The following is a 14,975-nucleotide window of genomic DNA, read 5'->3' on the forward strand; positions in this document are numbered from 1 at the left end:
TAGCTAATATTTGGATCAGGCCATACCAATATATTTTGGGTGAGAAATCTTGAATGTTTGTCACCAGTTGTGGGTAGGGCCTTCAGAGTATGCTAAAATTTTGTTTGTTATTAAAGTTTTAAAATATCTGTCAGTCTCAAAAGCTGTCTATGGTCCACTAACTTTTCCTTAATTTTGCCTTTTCTTTTTTCCTCTGGTTGTCTCCATTTTTCTTATGTCTTTCCCATGTTATCTGCCATGCATTCTGAATTCTTTGAAAAAAGTCTCCCCTGAAAGCCACAAAAATGGTTCTTAAAATTTTATTCTGGTTACCCCTCTCTTTTTTCTTAATCTTTCTAGGGTTTCTTTTTGGGCCAGTGTTACTTTCTCGTGGCTGTCAAAATTTGTTTTTGGCAAAATTTCATGTAAGCCACAAGTAAACATAAGATGTTGGCTGAACCATTATGATAGCAGTTTGGGTCTTTGTATTTCCCATAATACCTAAAATATAAGTGTGTATAATAGGTATACAGTAAGTAACCCATTCTTTGATTTGTTAATTGGTTTCAGATGATTACCTGTTGTTATTTTTCTTTCAAAATCTGAGCCTGCCTAGCTCTTTATTACCTAGTCATCCATAAATTCCTTCAGCCCATGTTACTGAACCTCTGCCATGACCCAGTTTCTGTTCTAGGCACTAGCAGTTGAGCAGTGAACAAAGTCTTGCATTCGTGAAGTTTACATTTCCTAATCCAGCGAGTGCTTACTAAGAAATAAAAATGAATTTTAATATAATACTAGGACTGGAAATCTAACTTAGAAAGCAGTATATTACTTATTCATTTCAAGGCCAAATACGGAGTTTTCATGGTATTCCTGGGCCATAAAAGATTATTTTTGTTGGTAGTGGGGTTTCTTACCTCTTAAAACAAAATTCATTGAAGTTTATTGCTCTTCCTTCATCTATTTGAGCACTGTATTTGAGATTCTTAGACAACACTGAGAAAAGCAATGTAAGGGAGATGGCAGCCTTTGTCTATGGACAGTTTCTGTTGTGCTTTTTTTGTCCAATCTTCACCCTATTTAAAATATTCACCATATTTTGAAAGTACACTCAAGTGTCATGAAGACCTTATATAAATAATTTTCACATTATCCATCCTGTGAGTCCCTTCTTATAGTGCTAATTATCAAGTACTGAAAATTAGAAAATTTTTTTTGGCTGTACGCGGGCCTCTCACGGTTGCGGCCTCTCCCGTTGCGGAGCACAGGCTCCGGACGCGCAGGCTCAGCGGCCATGGCTCACGGGCCCAGCTGCTGCGCGGCATGTGGGATCCTCCCAGACCGGGGCACGAACCCGTGTCCCCTGCATCGGCAGGCGGACTCTCAACCACTGCGCCACCAGGGAAGCCCTGAAAATTACAAAATTTTTGAGGGCAAATACCCGCGAGGGAAGTCTTCATGTGATGTGGAACTGGGGTTTTACATAATCTCATCTCTCTCCCTCAGAGTCAGCAAGCCGCTTGCAGACGATTTTGAATGAGATTCAGCCCCGAGATACTAATGATTATTTCAATCGAGCTAAAATTTTGAAAGAATGTGATAGCTTTGATTTGGAGGACTTGAGTGCCAGTGTACCGAATATTGATACTTCTGCAGAAATCAAAGGTATATATAAAATCAGCATTGTAGTCAGTATTTAAGTGACAAATAAAATGTGCAAAATGCTCTTTTTCTATAGTAAATCAGAGGCTGCAAATGTGTGTAGTACACTTCTAGAAAATAAAGTCTTTTTTGAGCTTATAAATGATTTATTTTGGGGAATGAGTTTATAAGACTTTACCAGAAAATGGTGTTCACCAGTGCAGTGTATAAGGTGCTTCAGCAAAAAGCCTTTGAGTACTGAAACCTGTCTTGACAGCCAGGTGATGTAGGAACAGTGATGCACAGTGAACTTGGGTTTGGGGAGCAGTCTGCTTCTCTCAGCACTATGGTTTGATGTTGTGAGAGTCCTCGTAGTCAGTCAAACAGCCTTTTAAAGGAAACAAATTTATGACTCAGAGAAATGTGAGCTGCTCTGTTGTACCAGGCCTCCAGAATTCAAATTCTTACTGTTTGTTTTCTCATTAGTTCTTTTATAATTTTCTATAATGCTGTAAAAAGTCATCAGAAGCAGTAATATCTTATTTATTTATAACATATTCTACATTCTCCACTAGATGGGGATATTGTCTTGTAAAAATTTCTCTTTATGATTTTTTTTTTTTAATTACACAAAATAACACAAATGTATGCTTGTGATAGTTTCAAATAATACAGAGATAAATATGAATTAAAAACAAATTAATTTTGTTTTCTTTCATTTTCTTATTTCCTCCTCAATCCTACTTCATCCCTCTTTAGTATACATCATTTCAGACCAATTTTTTGTATTTAAGTGTATGTACATTTATCCTTTGAGTTTAGTGGCCTTTTAAAAGACAAATGGGATTACGTTAAAAAGGTTATTTTGTTAACTTACATTTTAAATTTAATAGCTTCTTTTGGATTTTTTTTTTTAATGTCAGTACTAAAATATTTCTAAAGCTAGAAGAGAGTAAGGATTCTTATAGCTAATTGACCATGGAATTTAAATATATTTTGAAAGAGAATTTGTATTTTCCTTTGAAAGGAAGTCGTATCCTATTCTTTTACTGACATAGCAGCCACCCTCACCAAAACAAATAATAAAATATATTTATTATAGTCATATTTTATGGATGACTGAGAGGCAGGAAGAGTTTGTTTCATTAACTTCCAAAGGTTAGACTTCGGTTTTAGAATAATATTGTGTTTTATTTTAAAATTTATTTTGAATATAGTATATTAAATAAAATACTGTGATTCCTACCCATAACACATTCCCAACAAATGTTAGTTATTTTCTCCTGAATAAATATAGCATATGACAAATTGGTTTGTTCAAGCAGATTATTCTTGGGGAAATTATGAATAAGCTTGTTCTAAGAAACCTGGGATGTGAGTAATCAAGTGTCTAGTGTTGCAATAGTTTTTTTTTTTTTTTTTTTTTTTTTTTTTAAGGTAAAGAAGGAAAAACATGTGACGTAACTGCTCAGATGGTGCTGGTATGTTGTTGGAGAAGCATGAAGGAAGTCGCTTTACTCTTAGGCTCCCTGTGCCAGCTTCTACCCATGCGGTCTGTGCCAGAATCTCCTGATGGATTATTGACAGTGGAACAGGTAGGGTAGCTGTTTATTCCACCTGGTATAATTTCTGGTCAAAGCATAAATCACAAACTTTTATTTAAAAGTTAAATAACTTAAAAAAAATTTTTTTAATAACTTAAAAAACAATTTTAACATTTTTCTTGAATAAAATCTTACAGATGTCAACTGAAGAAAGTTCATTAAAGTATAGGAATTGGATCTTGCAATCCATTTCCAAACTTTGGCATTTTTAGAAATGTTTTTATTTTTCTAAGTTATATAAATAATGATAGCTTTTACCTCACTTTTAACTTCAGTATTAACATTTGAATTTTTATTTCTCCATTTAACACACACAAACTTAAAATTCAAATGTAAATGAAATTGTCTATTTAGTAAAACTCCACAAACCTCTTAAATTTTGCAAAGAAAAAAATATATATATATTTTTTCTTTATATACTGGTTGATTATGGATCTCATGTTTCCCTCTACATTGATGATAAAGTTGTAGTTACTTTGGTTTTTTTGGCTGACTTTTATTTTAAGACCACAAAGTCAGTTCCATCTGGGACTATTCAAGTGACTTGAGTGCAGTGTTTATAAGAAATTAGCTTACCACAAGCATTTCATTTGGAAATATTTTAGATTTATTAGATTTCTGTTTTTAATTGATTCCCTCTTCCTTTCCATATGGTTTCAACAAATTCATTTCCCACCATTTTCCAGCAAAGATACATAACATGTACTTTCATTTTTAACCTTTTTCAAATAAAGATAATTTCTCCCGTAGGGTGTTATGACACTTAAGAACAAAACAAATATTGTAGTATGCTAATGCTGATTATTTCTGTAATAACCATGTGACCAGTTCCATGGAAATAATGCTAATATTTTTATTCTCACACTCTCTGTGGCTGATGTGTTTGCATCTGGTTAACAGCTGGGCTTGTGATGTTGCAAGGCTCAGAGACAGAGAACGGCAGAGGGGAACAGAACACTGCCAGCTTCATTATGTTCCTTATTCTCTTCCAAATCAAACAGGCGTTAGTGTCCTAGAGTTACTTGCAGTCCTTACTGGTGACTGGCTGGAGTGCCAGTGCCAGCGTCTTTGCTGAGGAATCCAGCTATGATTAATGATTACTTCACTGATGTTCACCATCTCACTAAGAAGTAAATATGGGCTAGAGCCCCTTGACTTCTCAACTTTTCAAGGACAAGTTAAAACATCTAGTGTTTTAGGTTTGTTGGCCAGTGTTTAAAAACAAAATTAAGGGAAACATATTTTACTTTTACTATAACTGAGAAAGACCTGAAAGCTTCCTGTGAAAATCATTTCGCCCTGACACCTTTTACAGAGCACCCAAATCTTATGAAGTTATATGGGATATCCAGGTTAAATTGGGAATTAATTTTTTAGAATTGGGAACTAATATAAAATAGAAGAGATGTTTGTAAAACAACAACAATAACAAAGAGAGGCTCTTATAAACCAAAGAGCTCTTCTGATGACTGTTTTCTTGAATAAGAAATAGAATCCTGTTTTTCTGTAAAATATCCATTTCCATTCTAATAAGGTCCAGTCATTTCTCCATGTCGCCATTCATGTGGTGACCCCACATATATATGTTTGAGAAGAAATTAATGACTGAGTGAGTGAACAAGAGTGTATGTGATAGCACTGTTCTGACATTGAAACCCTGCCCTCTGTGGAAAACTTTAGTCTTGATCATGCTGAATTTTACTAAAAAAATTAAAATGCTCTTAAAAAAATTTTTAATTTTTTTACATTTAAAAAAATGCAGGGGCATTTAGTCAATGAAATCTAAAGTTATCAAGAAATTAGTATTACTTATATTACTAGAGGATTCCTGCTTTTAAACATATAGTTTTGTTCTGTGAAATTCCTTTAAACTAAACATATTCCTATGTATTTAGTACTTTTAAGAGTTAAAAATATAAATGACAGAGAAGAATGCAGTCTGCATTGGAGTGCCGGGGCCACACCTAGGGTCTACCTTCCTTCCAAGGGCATAGCCGCCCTGGCATCACTAGTTCTTCTGTGCACCTAGTGTCAAAGCTACAAATGTACACGTCAACAGTGTAGGTGAATGTGACCACAAGAGACCTGCAGAGGCAGTGAAGTGACTTACGGGCAGAATGCTCCGCGTTGTTGGGGAGAATTGGGAACTTAGATTTCTTATTACCAAGAATCATAAAAACCATGATCTCCTTTTCTCTCAGTGGATGAAGGAAGTTGTTCTATAGAACCTGAAATACTGGTGTTCAGCCTGTTGCTTCTCTTGTTCTCCACTCACCCTTCACTACTGAAAAAGGAATAGGATTCTACTGCCATTTTATATTTGAGGTCTCACATTTTGACGACGGAGAGGATTTCTCATGGAACTCAGCTCCTTTAAGCCCATCCTGATTTTACAGCCCTTTGTTAAAGGGGTGACAGCTTCCATCCCCCATACATGAGTATAGTTTACACTAGGCCAGCAGGTGGTGAGACTCCAATTTGGGGATTTTTGCTGCTGTACGAGGAGAGGAGCTGGTGCTCGCTTATAATTCTGAGTATTCAGTGCTGTATTCACATACTGTTGGAGCTGGAAGGCTCACAGAGATGATATTATCCAGCTCTCTTGCACAAGGGGAGACTGAAGCCCTTGGATGTTACCTGGTTTGCCCAAGATCACAGAGCTGGTTTGTGGCAGCTCTGGGACAGGAACCTGATTCTTCTGCTTCCCAGCCTGTATTCCGACATGACACAGTGCTGCCTTTGTTCTGAATGGCTTATTTAATTTTTCTTTAAATTTAATTTTCCCAGCTTCCCATAGCCAACCAGATTTTTGCAAGCAACAGGACAGTAAGGCAACTTGCTACTGAACTTTATAGCAAATGATCCATTCCCTTAGATGATTGCTTGTGAAGGAGTGTGTCCTCTGCGACTTCATCAAGAAGAAAATGTGTTCATTCAGAGGCATGTCTGACCCTTCTCCTGCGCTGTAATCACATTATGAAAGGTTCTTTCATAATGTCCCTGTCCGAGAGGCAGAGATAAAACCAGCTTTGAGGGATGTAAGTCGAGACCCTTAAAGAGTGAGCAGCGCATGCAACCTTATCTCACAAACTTCCTGACTGGTGTGTGTCTGGGTTTCAAGCTGGGTGCTTTGCTGATGCAGAGCTTTTGCTTGATACATTGTTGGTCCTCTTTCCATGGGATATCGGATACCCGGTACCTACTGATTTTTTTAAACTTCCTCTACCTGGACTATCAGTTCATATGTTTATATATTTCCCCTAATATTCCTAAAAAGAAGCTTTTGGGTAGATTTTTTTTTTTAATGTATCTGCTTTCTGCTTCCTAGGAATTATTGCCACAGAAATCACGTGATTAAGAATAATTACCAACTATTAGAAATGAGCAATTTTAAAAACTCCTACTTTAGATTCTATTGTAATTTTCATGATGTACATGGCTAACTGGGTTTATATGTTCCCTCAGTACCTTTTGTTACTGTTTTAGGTTTTTGTTAATGAACTGTAAGTGGGATGTATGTTTATTAGCATTTGTCAGTCTTAAAGAAATTACCTTTTGTATTTTCTTTTACCAAAGTTTATTTTTTAGAAATTATGAGTAAGTATTCATTGAACTGTGCTGAATGCAGGTTACCATTTTTAAGCTGTGAAGTGAAGTTGAGCATGTAATTACATCATTTAGTCAACTATTTATTGACTGCCTTACTACAAGGGTGTTGTGGGAATATTAAGAAATAGAATATGTGGTTCTCTGAGCTCAAAGGGCTTGGAAATGTAATAGGGGATACAAGACAAGTTCATTTCAAAAAGTCAGACTAAAAGGCAACTGTTAAAATGGCACATGGTTAAGGATTTGCCAGAAAACAAAGAATAAACGTTCTGGTGGGAAGATGTCTGAATACCAGGAAACCATCATCTTTGTTATTATGTAGGACAATGTTTGGGCTTTCACGAAATCCCAAGTGTTAGTAAGAAATCACCATAGTAGAGAATGTCCAGTTTAAAATGTTAATTATCTTACTGTAGTGTAAAATTTTATAAACTATTCCATTTAACCAAAGTGGAATTAGAAACTCCTGTTGACATTCCTAAGGTTGTGGCTGTGTCTTTTTTTTTTTTTTAGTGGTACGCGGGCCTCTCACTGTTGTGGCCTCTCCCGCTGCGGAGCACAGGCTCCGGACGCGCAGGCTCAGTGGCCATGGCTCACGGGCCCAGCCGCTCCGCGGCACGTGGGATCCTCCCGGACCGGGGCACGAACCCGTGTCCCCTGCATCGGCAGGTGGACTCTCAACCACTGCGCCACCAGGGAAGCCCGTGGCTGTGTCTTAAAGTAAAATTTAAATTAAGGTTTAGGGATTAAGTCTCACTACTTGATGACACAAAATGAAAATAAAAATTGACATTTAGCAATATTGATTGCTATGCTCTACCAGGTACTCTGCTAAATGCTTATTTGCATAATCTCATTTATTTCTCAGAATAATCCTGTGAAGTAGGTTCTAGTTTTATCCCCATTTCACAGATGAGAGAACTCTGTTACTTATGTAATTAGCTTGTATTGGTAAGGAGGCTGAGTAGGGTTCTTGAACTCAGCCCTCTTGGCTCCAGAATCCCAGATCTTAACCACTGCACATGCTCTTTGTAGAAATGTCCCACCTGTATACTTGAATCTTTTTGGACTTACTAACTCATAATGAGGGGAATTAGCTTTGATTTTTCTACTGTATTTCTCTCTACTATCTAGATAAAGGACAAACAAAAAATGTATTTACATTTGCCCTTTGTGGGTTTTATGCTCTAAGTGAGCATTTAGCTCCCCTGTTTGGTCTGTTGGTGAATTATAGGTGCCTAGAGACATGGCACGTAGCTAGTCTGTTGGTGAATCATAGGTGCCTAGAGACATAGCATGTAGCTCTCCTCCCCTGTGGAAATTTATACCCTGTAAATCCATAAAGCATGTTAATTTGCCTATAGAAGTAGGTTTTATGGAAGGTTAGAACCAGGATACACTAAACTTAAAAAGATAGTGATTAGAATTTCATTTTAAGAATAGAAATCAGTGCCCTTTTTTTTCCATATTTAATTGTCTTTCAGAAATTCTGAGATATATATTATTTATTAAGAAAATATTTTGTAAAGACATCATCCATGTTAAAAGAAAAGTTTTTATGAACTTTAAATAGGAGCTAGGTAACTAATAGATTGAAAGGCAATCGAGTTGAATTTTCAGAGGAGTTATTCATTTTTTAAATAAAATTTTGAAATTCTTTTTCTGATTCTACTGTTGTCATAAGTTTCTACAGGGTTAAATATGTTCCCTATAGTCTGATCATCCAAGGGGAGAGTGTCAGCATGGCCCCTGTTCCCTGTCCAGCTGCTCATGGACCACATTGCCCTGTTGACTCCTCCCACCCACTGTGATAGGGTACATCCCTACCTTGCAACCCTGTCTTCCACTATTTTCTAGCATGAAATCTTGAGGCCATTCAGCCAGGTCTGCTATCACTCTCCTGTATAGTCTGTGTTCATTCATGTAAAAAGACCCAGTGAAGTGTCTGACAGGTAGTGGGTACTTAATAAATGTTTGTTCATTTATTCTAGTATGCCAGCTTCTTCTCATGTTAATTATCCTTTTCTGTATTGGTTCACTCATGTATATCCTGTTTAAGGTCTGGCCATGAAGCTTTTTCTAATTATTCATTTCAATGCAAAAAAGCTGTCATTTCTTAGTGCTGTTAAGCTTTGCTGTTAAGCTTCTGATGGGTACCATCCAGAATATTGGTTTTCTCTGAAAGCCTTTGGAGGACAAACATCTTGTTTTGTTCTTTGCCTACCCAGCACTAAGCTGCTAAGCATTTGACAGGGTGCTAAAAAAGTACTCACTGTTTGATTAATAGAAATATACTCTCTTCAAAGGGAAAAATTCATATTAAGCCTGGGTGTTACCTAGGTGGGTTTGTTGGGAAATTAAGTGCAAAACGAAATGAGAAAAAATGGTCTACCTCTCACTTGTGTCTTTAGAAACTCATTCTGTTTTCTGAGGCCAGGATTACCTAGGGTTGAGGTCTACCCTTCAGAAGAGAGACCATCCACTGGTCTCGTTCACCTCTGACGTCTTTGATATTATTATATGCTTTTTGGTTTAAGCCCCTTTGAAGGGAGTTAAGGTAAAGGAAGCAATGAAAATCTGATCTTTGTTTAAGAACTAGATTGTAAGTCCACAGAGAAGCACTTTACCAGTAACATTTCTGTTTTCCTGAAGTATGTTTTAATATCTGTAACATTAAAAAAAGATTAAGGATGTTAGAGAGACCCCATCTCTATGACTTCCTGTTTTTATTTTTTGTGCCTTAGTACACCTTTTTATAAATCTTCTTTTGTTTCTCTAATAATAGAAATGATGGTCATAACAAGTTACTTAACTGATGTTTCTTCTGGTCCTGTTTTGTAGGGTTATTGAGCTTCAGGTGTGTCTTGGGGGTTAAATTCAGATTTTGTGCTTGATAATTCTGTTCAAAATATACTCTGAAATTACGTGTTGAAGGTAAAATGATAAGGCTTACCCTGACTCCTGATTTTTGATGACTAGTAGTATGTAGCTTGTAAAAAATATTAAAAATTAGGGATATCATCAGATCTTCACCTGAAAACTTTAGCTGAAGAACATGACATGGCACTCTTTGGGGATATTAAGTTGTTAGAATTTTAAAACTTCTGTTATATCCTGCTTTTCTTGTTCTTTCTTGATCTCATATCTGATTCTTACTTCTCTAAATGTATCACCTGTCTTTCTATAATCATATATATTTTGAGTTTAGAGTATGTCGTTAGCTTTCTTCTGTTTGGAAATCCAGACAGAGGTCCCATTGAACTGAATTGGTTTATAAGTTAAGGGCCTGTGCTGAGCTTTTAGATTTATTAACTCATTTTAATACACAATCTGTGAGGCAAGTGCTATTATTATTCCCAGTTTATAGATGAGACTGAGGCAGTTGCCCATGGTTACACGTTTAACTACTCTTTCTACTGTTTATCATCTCTAATGTGTGCAGAATACCAGTCACTGTGCTGAGGTAGAAGTTGTTTCTAGATAAGCCTATGTGAGCTATCTTGGGTTAGCTTGCTTTTTCACCATTCTGTGACCTGCTGGGGAGACCTGGATCAAGAGAGAGCCAGTTGTAGCTTTGGTCCTGAGTTTTATACAAAATCTGGATTCTCTAAAGCTTATCAGCTACCAAATCTTATGGTATAAATGTAGAATCAACCCAACCACGTTAACAGTTAATGCTGTACAAAACTTCATCAGCAACTAATTGTCAGTCATGTCTTCTTTAAAGTAGATTGTCATATTTGTTATTTGTTTAAACTTGCATGGAGAAAAGCAGCATGTATGAAAGTGATTGGGTAGCATTCTGGAAAACTCCATGGTTCTGACTCAAAGTGAAGCCTGTCAATTTTCAGGAGGCCCTTTGCACACTGAATCTTGTGTGGCCGTTAATATTTGTATATCTCTAAAAGGTGTAATTATTGGGAAGGATGTTTAATGGGTTGGAGTTTCAGTTTGGGAAGATGAAAAATATTCTGTAGATAGATGGTGGTTGCACAGTAAAGTGAATATACTGAATGCCACTGAATTGTACACTTAAAAACAGTTAAAATGGTAAATTTTATGTTATGTATATTTTAACCATAATAGAAAAAAAATTTTTTTGAAGAGGGGAGTAAAAGGTAATTACTTCACCTAGGCCTAGGTTTGTGAGGGTTGTCACCTTGTGTGATTTGCTGTTGGTGTTGAATGATATGAGCTAACAAAGAGAACACAGCAAGATTTGTGAAGCTGGCATAGGGAGGCAGTTCTAGCCTAGCAGTTAAAGATGGCCAACTCTAGAGCCAGATTGCCTGGATTTATGTACTAGTTCTACCAGCTACTTGCTGTATGACCTTGAATAAGTTACTTGCCCTTTCTGGGCCTCATTTTTCCCAGTTGTAGAGTGGAGATAATAATAGTGCTTTTTTCATGGAATTATTGTGAGAATTAATTGTGATAGTATAAAACGCTTAAAATATTACCTGTTGCATAATAGGTGCTAAGTGGATGGGCATTGAGACCTGAGTTCTAAATAATGTTACTGAAAATAAATAAATAAATAAATAGATGGCGTTACTGACATAAATACATCTGTCAGTGTAAACATAAATGGCATATTTATTTTTGATTTTGTTTTGAAGGTAAAAGAAATAGGAGATTACTTTAAACAGCACCTTTTACAGTCCAGGCACAGAGGAGCATTTGAACTGGCTTACACTGGCTTTGTGAAACTCACCGAAATCCTAAACAGGTAAAACAAAGCAAATATCCCTTTAATTTTAAAAAGATTAAATGCACAAACCATGTGCTCAAAGTAGAATTTAGTTGTGTCTTTTGATGTTTAAAAGAACAGGACTTAGTTGGCTTCAAAACTCTTGGAAGAAATTGTTTTCTTAGTTTTCATTGTATGATTTACTGCAGGTGATGGAGTGAAATGTCCAAACCCAGTCGCTCTCTTATTGAAAGGTGATTTGACACAAACTCAAAGATTTTGCTTAAAACCGATTTGAAGTTACCATTTATTTTCATTGAATGAAATGACTGTTTTGTCTGTTTGAAAATTACTTGGCTTGTGGAATAAAATAAGCCCTCCAGTTTTTTGGATTTGTGTATATTACAGACAGAGAAACACTTAATGATTTTGTGTTTTTCTTCGTAATTTTATCTTATAGAAAAATTTAAAAGAACAGTAAATAGACCAAAAATTATAAAGGACTTTTCCCCCTTACTTGGAAAAATACTTAAGTAGATTTCGTACATTTAGCCAAATGTGTTTTTTTTTTTTTTTTGACATTATAGGTGCTGATAATTTCATTCATTCATATAATAGATTTCCTCCAAAGAGCTTGTGAGGAAACCTTAAATTACTTAATGACTAAGTGTTCATGGCAGGTGTTCTCTAAATAAAAGGTAGTATTTTCCAGGAAAACATTTCCATTGCCTGGAAACTTTTTGAAATGAAGCAGAGTTCTGCCAGCCGTGTAGCCTTAGCAAACATTTTATTTTGGGCCGTTAAGACATCTACTCCTTGAATATTTTTGAAGCATTTTTTTCACACTCCTGGTACAACATTTATAAAACATTTTGGCAGTTATGGGCTGCACGGAATATCTTTAAATGATACATTAAAAAATGTCCTTGACATTAAACTGCTGATCTTGAAAATATTTTGTTGTCTTTGCAGCTCTTTCTTTCCAGTGTAGACATGACTTAAGAATATTTTTTTCTCACAAAACAACACACTTCCCTCCCTTCAAATCAATTAACAAATATATATATTGAACACTAGCTGTGTGCTTAGTACTGTGCTTGGCTTGGAGGATATAATACTTCTTTATGAGACAAGGTTCCTGTTCTCAAAGAGCGTATGGTTTAGTTGGGGAAATAAGCAGGGATGAAATTCAAAATATTTAACAAATGGTACGTCATGGGCACTGACTGGTCAGAACAGACACTGGCTGTAAGCACCCAAGATTGCTGTCTGCATGGATGTGTGTTAGCTGAATACCAGCTTGGAAAGTGAAACCAAGACACTTGAACAAGATGAGCCAATGTAATTGTCAAAATTTGGGTGAAGTTTACAAATTCTGTAGGCATAGCAGAGAGAAAGCAACAAAGAAAGGCTGGGAGGGCTTACTGGAGGAGGTGGAATTTGTGCTAATGCATGAGTAAGGTTTAAGTAGATAGGAGGAGAAAGGAGGAGACTTTATGAGTAAATGTTCAGAGGCTAGAACCAGCATGGCATATTGTTAGGTGAGTAAATGAGCCAGGCTGATTTGTGGTGGTGGTGCTGGTGGTAGAGTTACTAGGCAATATCATGCATTTGGATAGATGGAGGTCAAATTATGGATACCTAGAAAACAGATTTGCTGTAGTAGGGATGGAGAGAGGGATTGAACATTTTCGACCTGAAATAGATCATAGGAGGCATGTAGAATGGAGAAATAGCAATAATCTATGACACGAGGTCTTAGTTCTACTTAATCCATTCTGTTTATTGGCAATGAGATTGTACAAGTTACTCTCCTCAGCCTCTGATTTCTTCATCTATAAAGTAAGGAAAAGAATATTTGCCCTGTTGACAGATCTCTCTGGCTTTTGTTATATGGATCAAGTAAGATACCTATGTATGAAGACCCTTTTGCATTATTAAACTTGCTACAAATGTAGAACATTATGAGATTGATGTTGGTTATGGTGTTGGTGCATCAATGTAGTGTTTCCTTTGGAAGTGTTAGGTTAGATAGATTGTAGTGACAGATAGTAGTGAGAAGAGACTGGCATCGGCTCTAACAATCTAGAGCTGAGGTGATGAGAGCTTCCTCTGAGTCAATGGCTCTGGGAATGGAGGGAAAGAAGTGGCATCTCAATTAATATTTATCCCCACAGAGTAACAACTCTACACATGACATTTTGAATGCTTAGAAGAGAAGCTGTGGACTTCTCTTATTTCATGGTTTGATGTGTCAAGAATTAGGGCAGTGCATAGCTGGGTGATTCTTCTCCTCGGGGTATTTATCGAACTCAGTTGGTGGTGTTCAGCTGACAGATGAACTGGTCAGGAGGGTCCAAGACAGCTTTATTCACATTATGGCACCTTGGTGGGATGGCTAGAAGATAGGGCATAGTTGGGACTGCGTGTGGCCTCTCAGCATGGCAGTCTTGGGATAGCTGAAATTCTTATATGGCAGCTGGCTTCCTTCAGAGAGGCTGTTCCAAGAGAATTGGGCAGAAGCTTCATGGTCTTTTCTGACCTAGCCTTGGAAGTCTCATGGCATTGCTTCAGTCACATTGTTTTGGTTCTAAATGAGTCTTAAGGCCAGTCGGATTCAAGGGGAGAGGAATTAAACTTCACCATTTGATGGTAAAGTGGCAAGATTGTATTGTAGAAATATGTGTGGGATGGGAGATATAGTGGTGGCCATCTTTGAAGAATGCAATCTGCCACGTGAAGTAAACTGAATGTGTGTGATAGAGGTCCCCAGGGAGTCCACGACTGTTCCTGTGGTTTAATTTTTGGTGACCAGAAAAGTGGGATTGATGTTACCAAAGGCAAGGAGACTGAAAGAGGAGATTACTTTGATAATGATGAACACATTTGTTTTGTATGTGTTGAGTGTGACATGATGGTGGCATATCCTGGTGGAAATATTTAAGTCAGAACTGGGAGATAGGGGATAGTTTGGGTGCTGTTGCAGAAACAGAGATGTAGATTTATGCCGTCTTCATAAATATCATAGCTAGTAGGATTGCAGTCTTTAGGGAAGAGCTTAAAAGGAGAAGAGAACAGAGGACCAAGGACAGAGGCTTTTGAACAACTGTACTTTGTAGTTGAAAGTACAGTTGAAGGCATTCCAAATAAATGGAGTGGGGAGATGAGGCAAGGCCCAGTGCCTGGTATCTCAGCCACGCCTAATCTGCTGTAAAGATCTCCTCATGGCTGTCACTATTGGCTTTTAACCAACCTGTTATGAGTTCTCAACTGTTGCTTCCAAACCAAGTGGTTCTTGATCCCTTTGGAGACATTTCAGATCTGCTGAACAGAATGTTTTATGGAGAACATCTTTGCAGTATGTGTGGCTTCCTTTTGTTTGGTTTTTATTTTTAAAAGCAAATGTATTTCTTTTGGATCCTTCTGAAAGTTTTTAAGTTATGAAAAAT

General features: G+C 36.8%; 1 protein-coding gene across 10 annotated transcripts in view; it reads left to right on the forward strand.

Annotated features, from left to right (window-relative positions):
- Positions 1-14,975, forward strand: part of THADA (THADA armadillo repeat containing) — a 313,009-nt gene that overhangs the window by 52,840 nt on the left and 245,194 nt on the right. For 9 of the 10 annotated variants that reach the window (XR_003794967.1, XR_003794966.1, XR_003794968.1 and 6 more), the window contains 3 exons: positions 1,489-1,647; positions 3,061-3,218; positions 11,456-11,565. Coding sequence is in view for 7 of the 10 variants with exons in the window: in XM_029232473.1 (XP_029088306.1) it covers positions 1,489-1,647; positions 3,061-3,218; positions 11,456-11,565 (427 nt within the window). In the remaining 3 variants the exon portion in view is untranslated. The remainder of the gene's footprint in view (positions 1-1,488; positions 1,648-3,060; positions 3,219-11,455; positions 11,566-14,975) is intronic. The other variant, XM_029232475.1, reaches the window with a different exon arrangement.

The sequence above is a fragment of the Monodon monoceros genome, unplaced genomic scaffold (genome assembly GCF_005190385.1).
Source record: "Monodon monoceros isolate NGI ecotype Baffin Bay Population unplaced genomic scaffold, NGI_Narwhal_1 Super_Scaffold_19, whole genome shotgun sequence".
NCBI lineage: Eukaryota > Metazoa > Chordata > Mammalia > Artiodactyla > Monodontidae > Monodon > Monodon monoceros.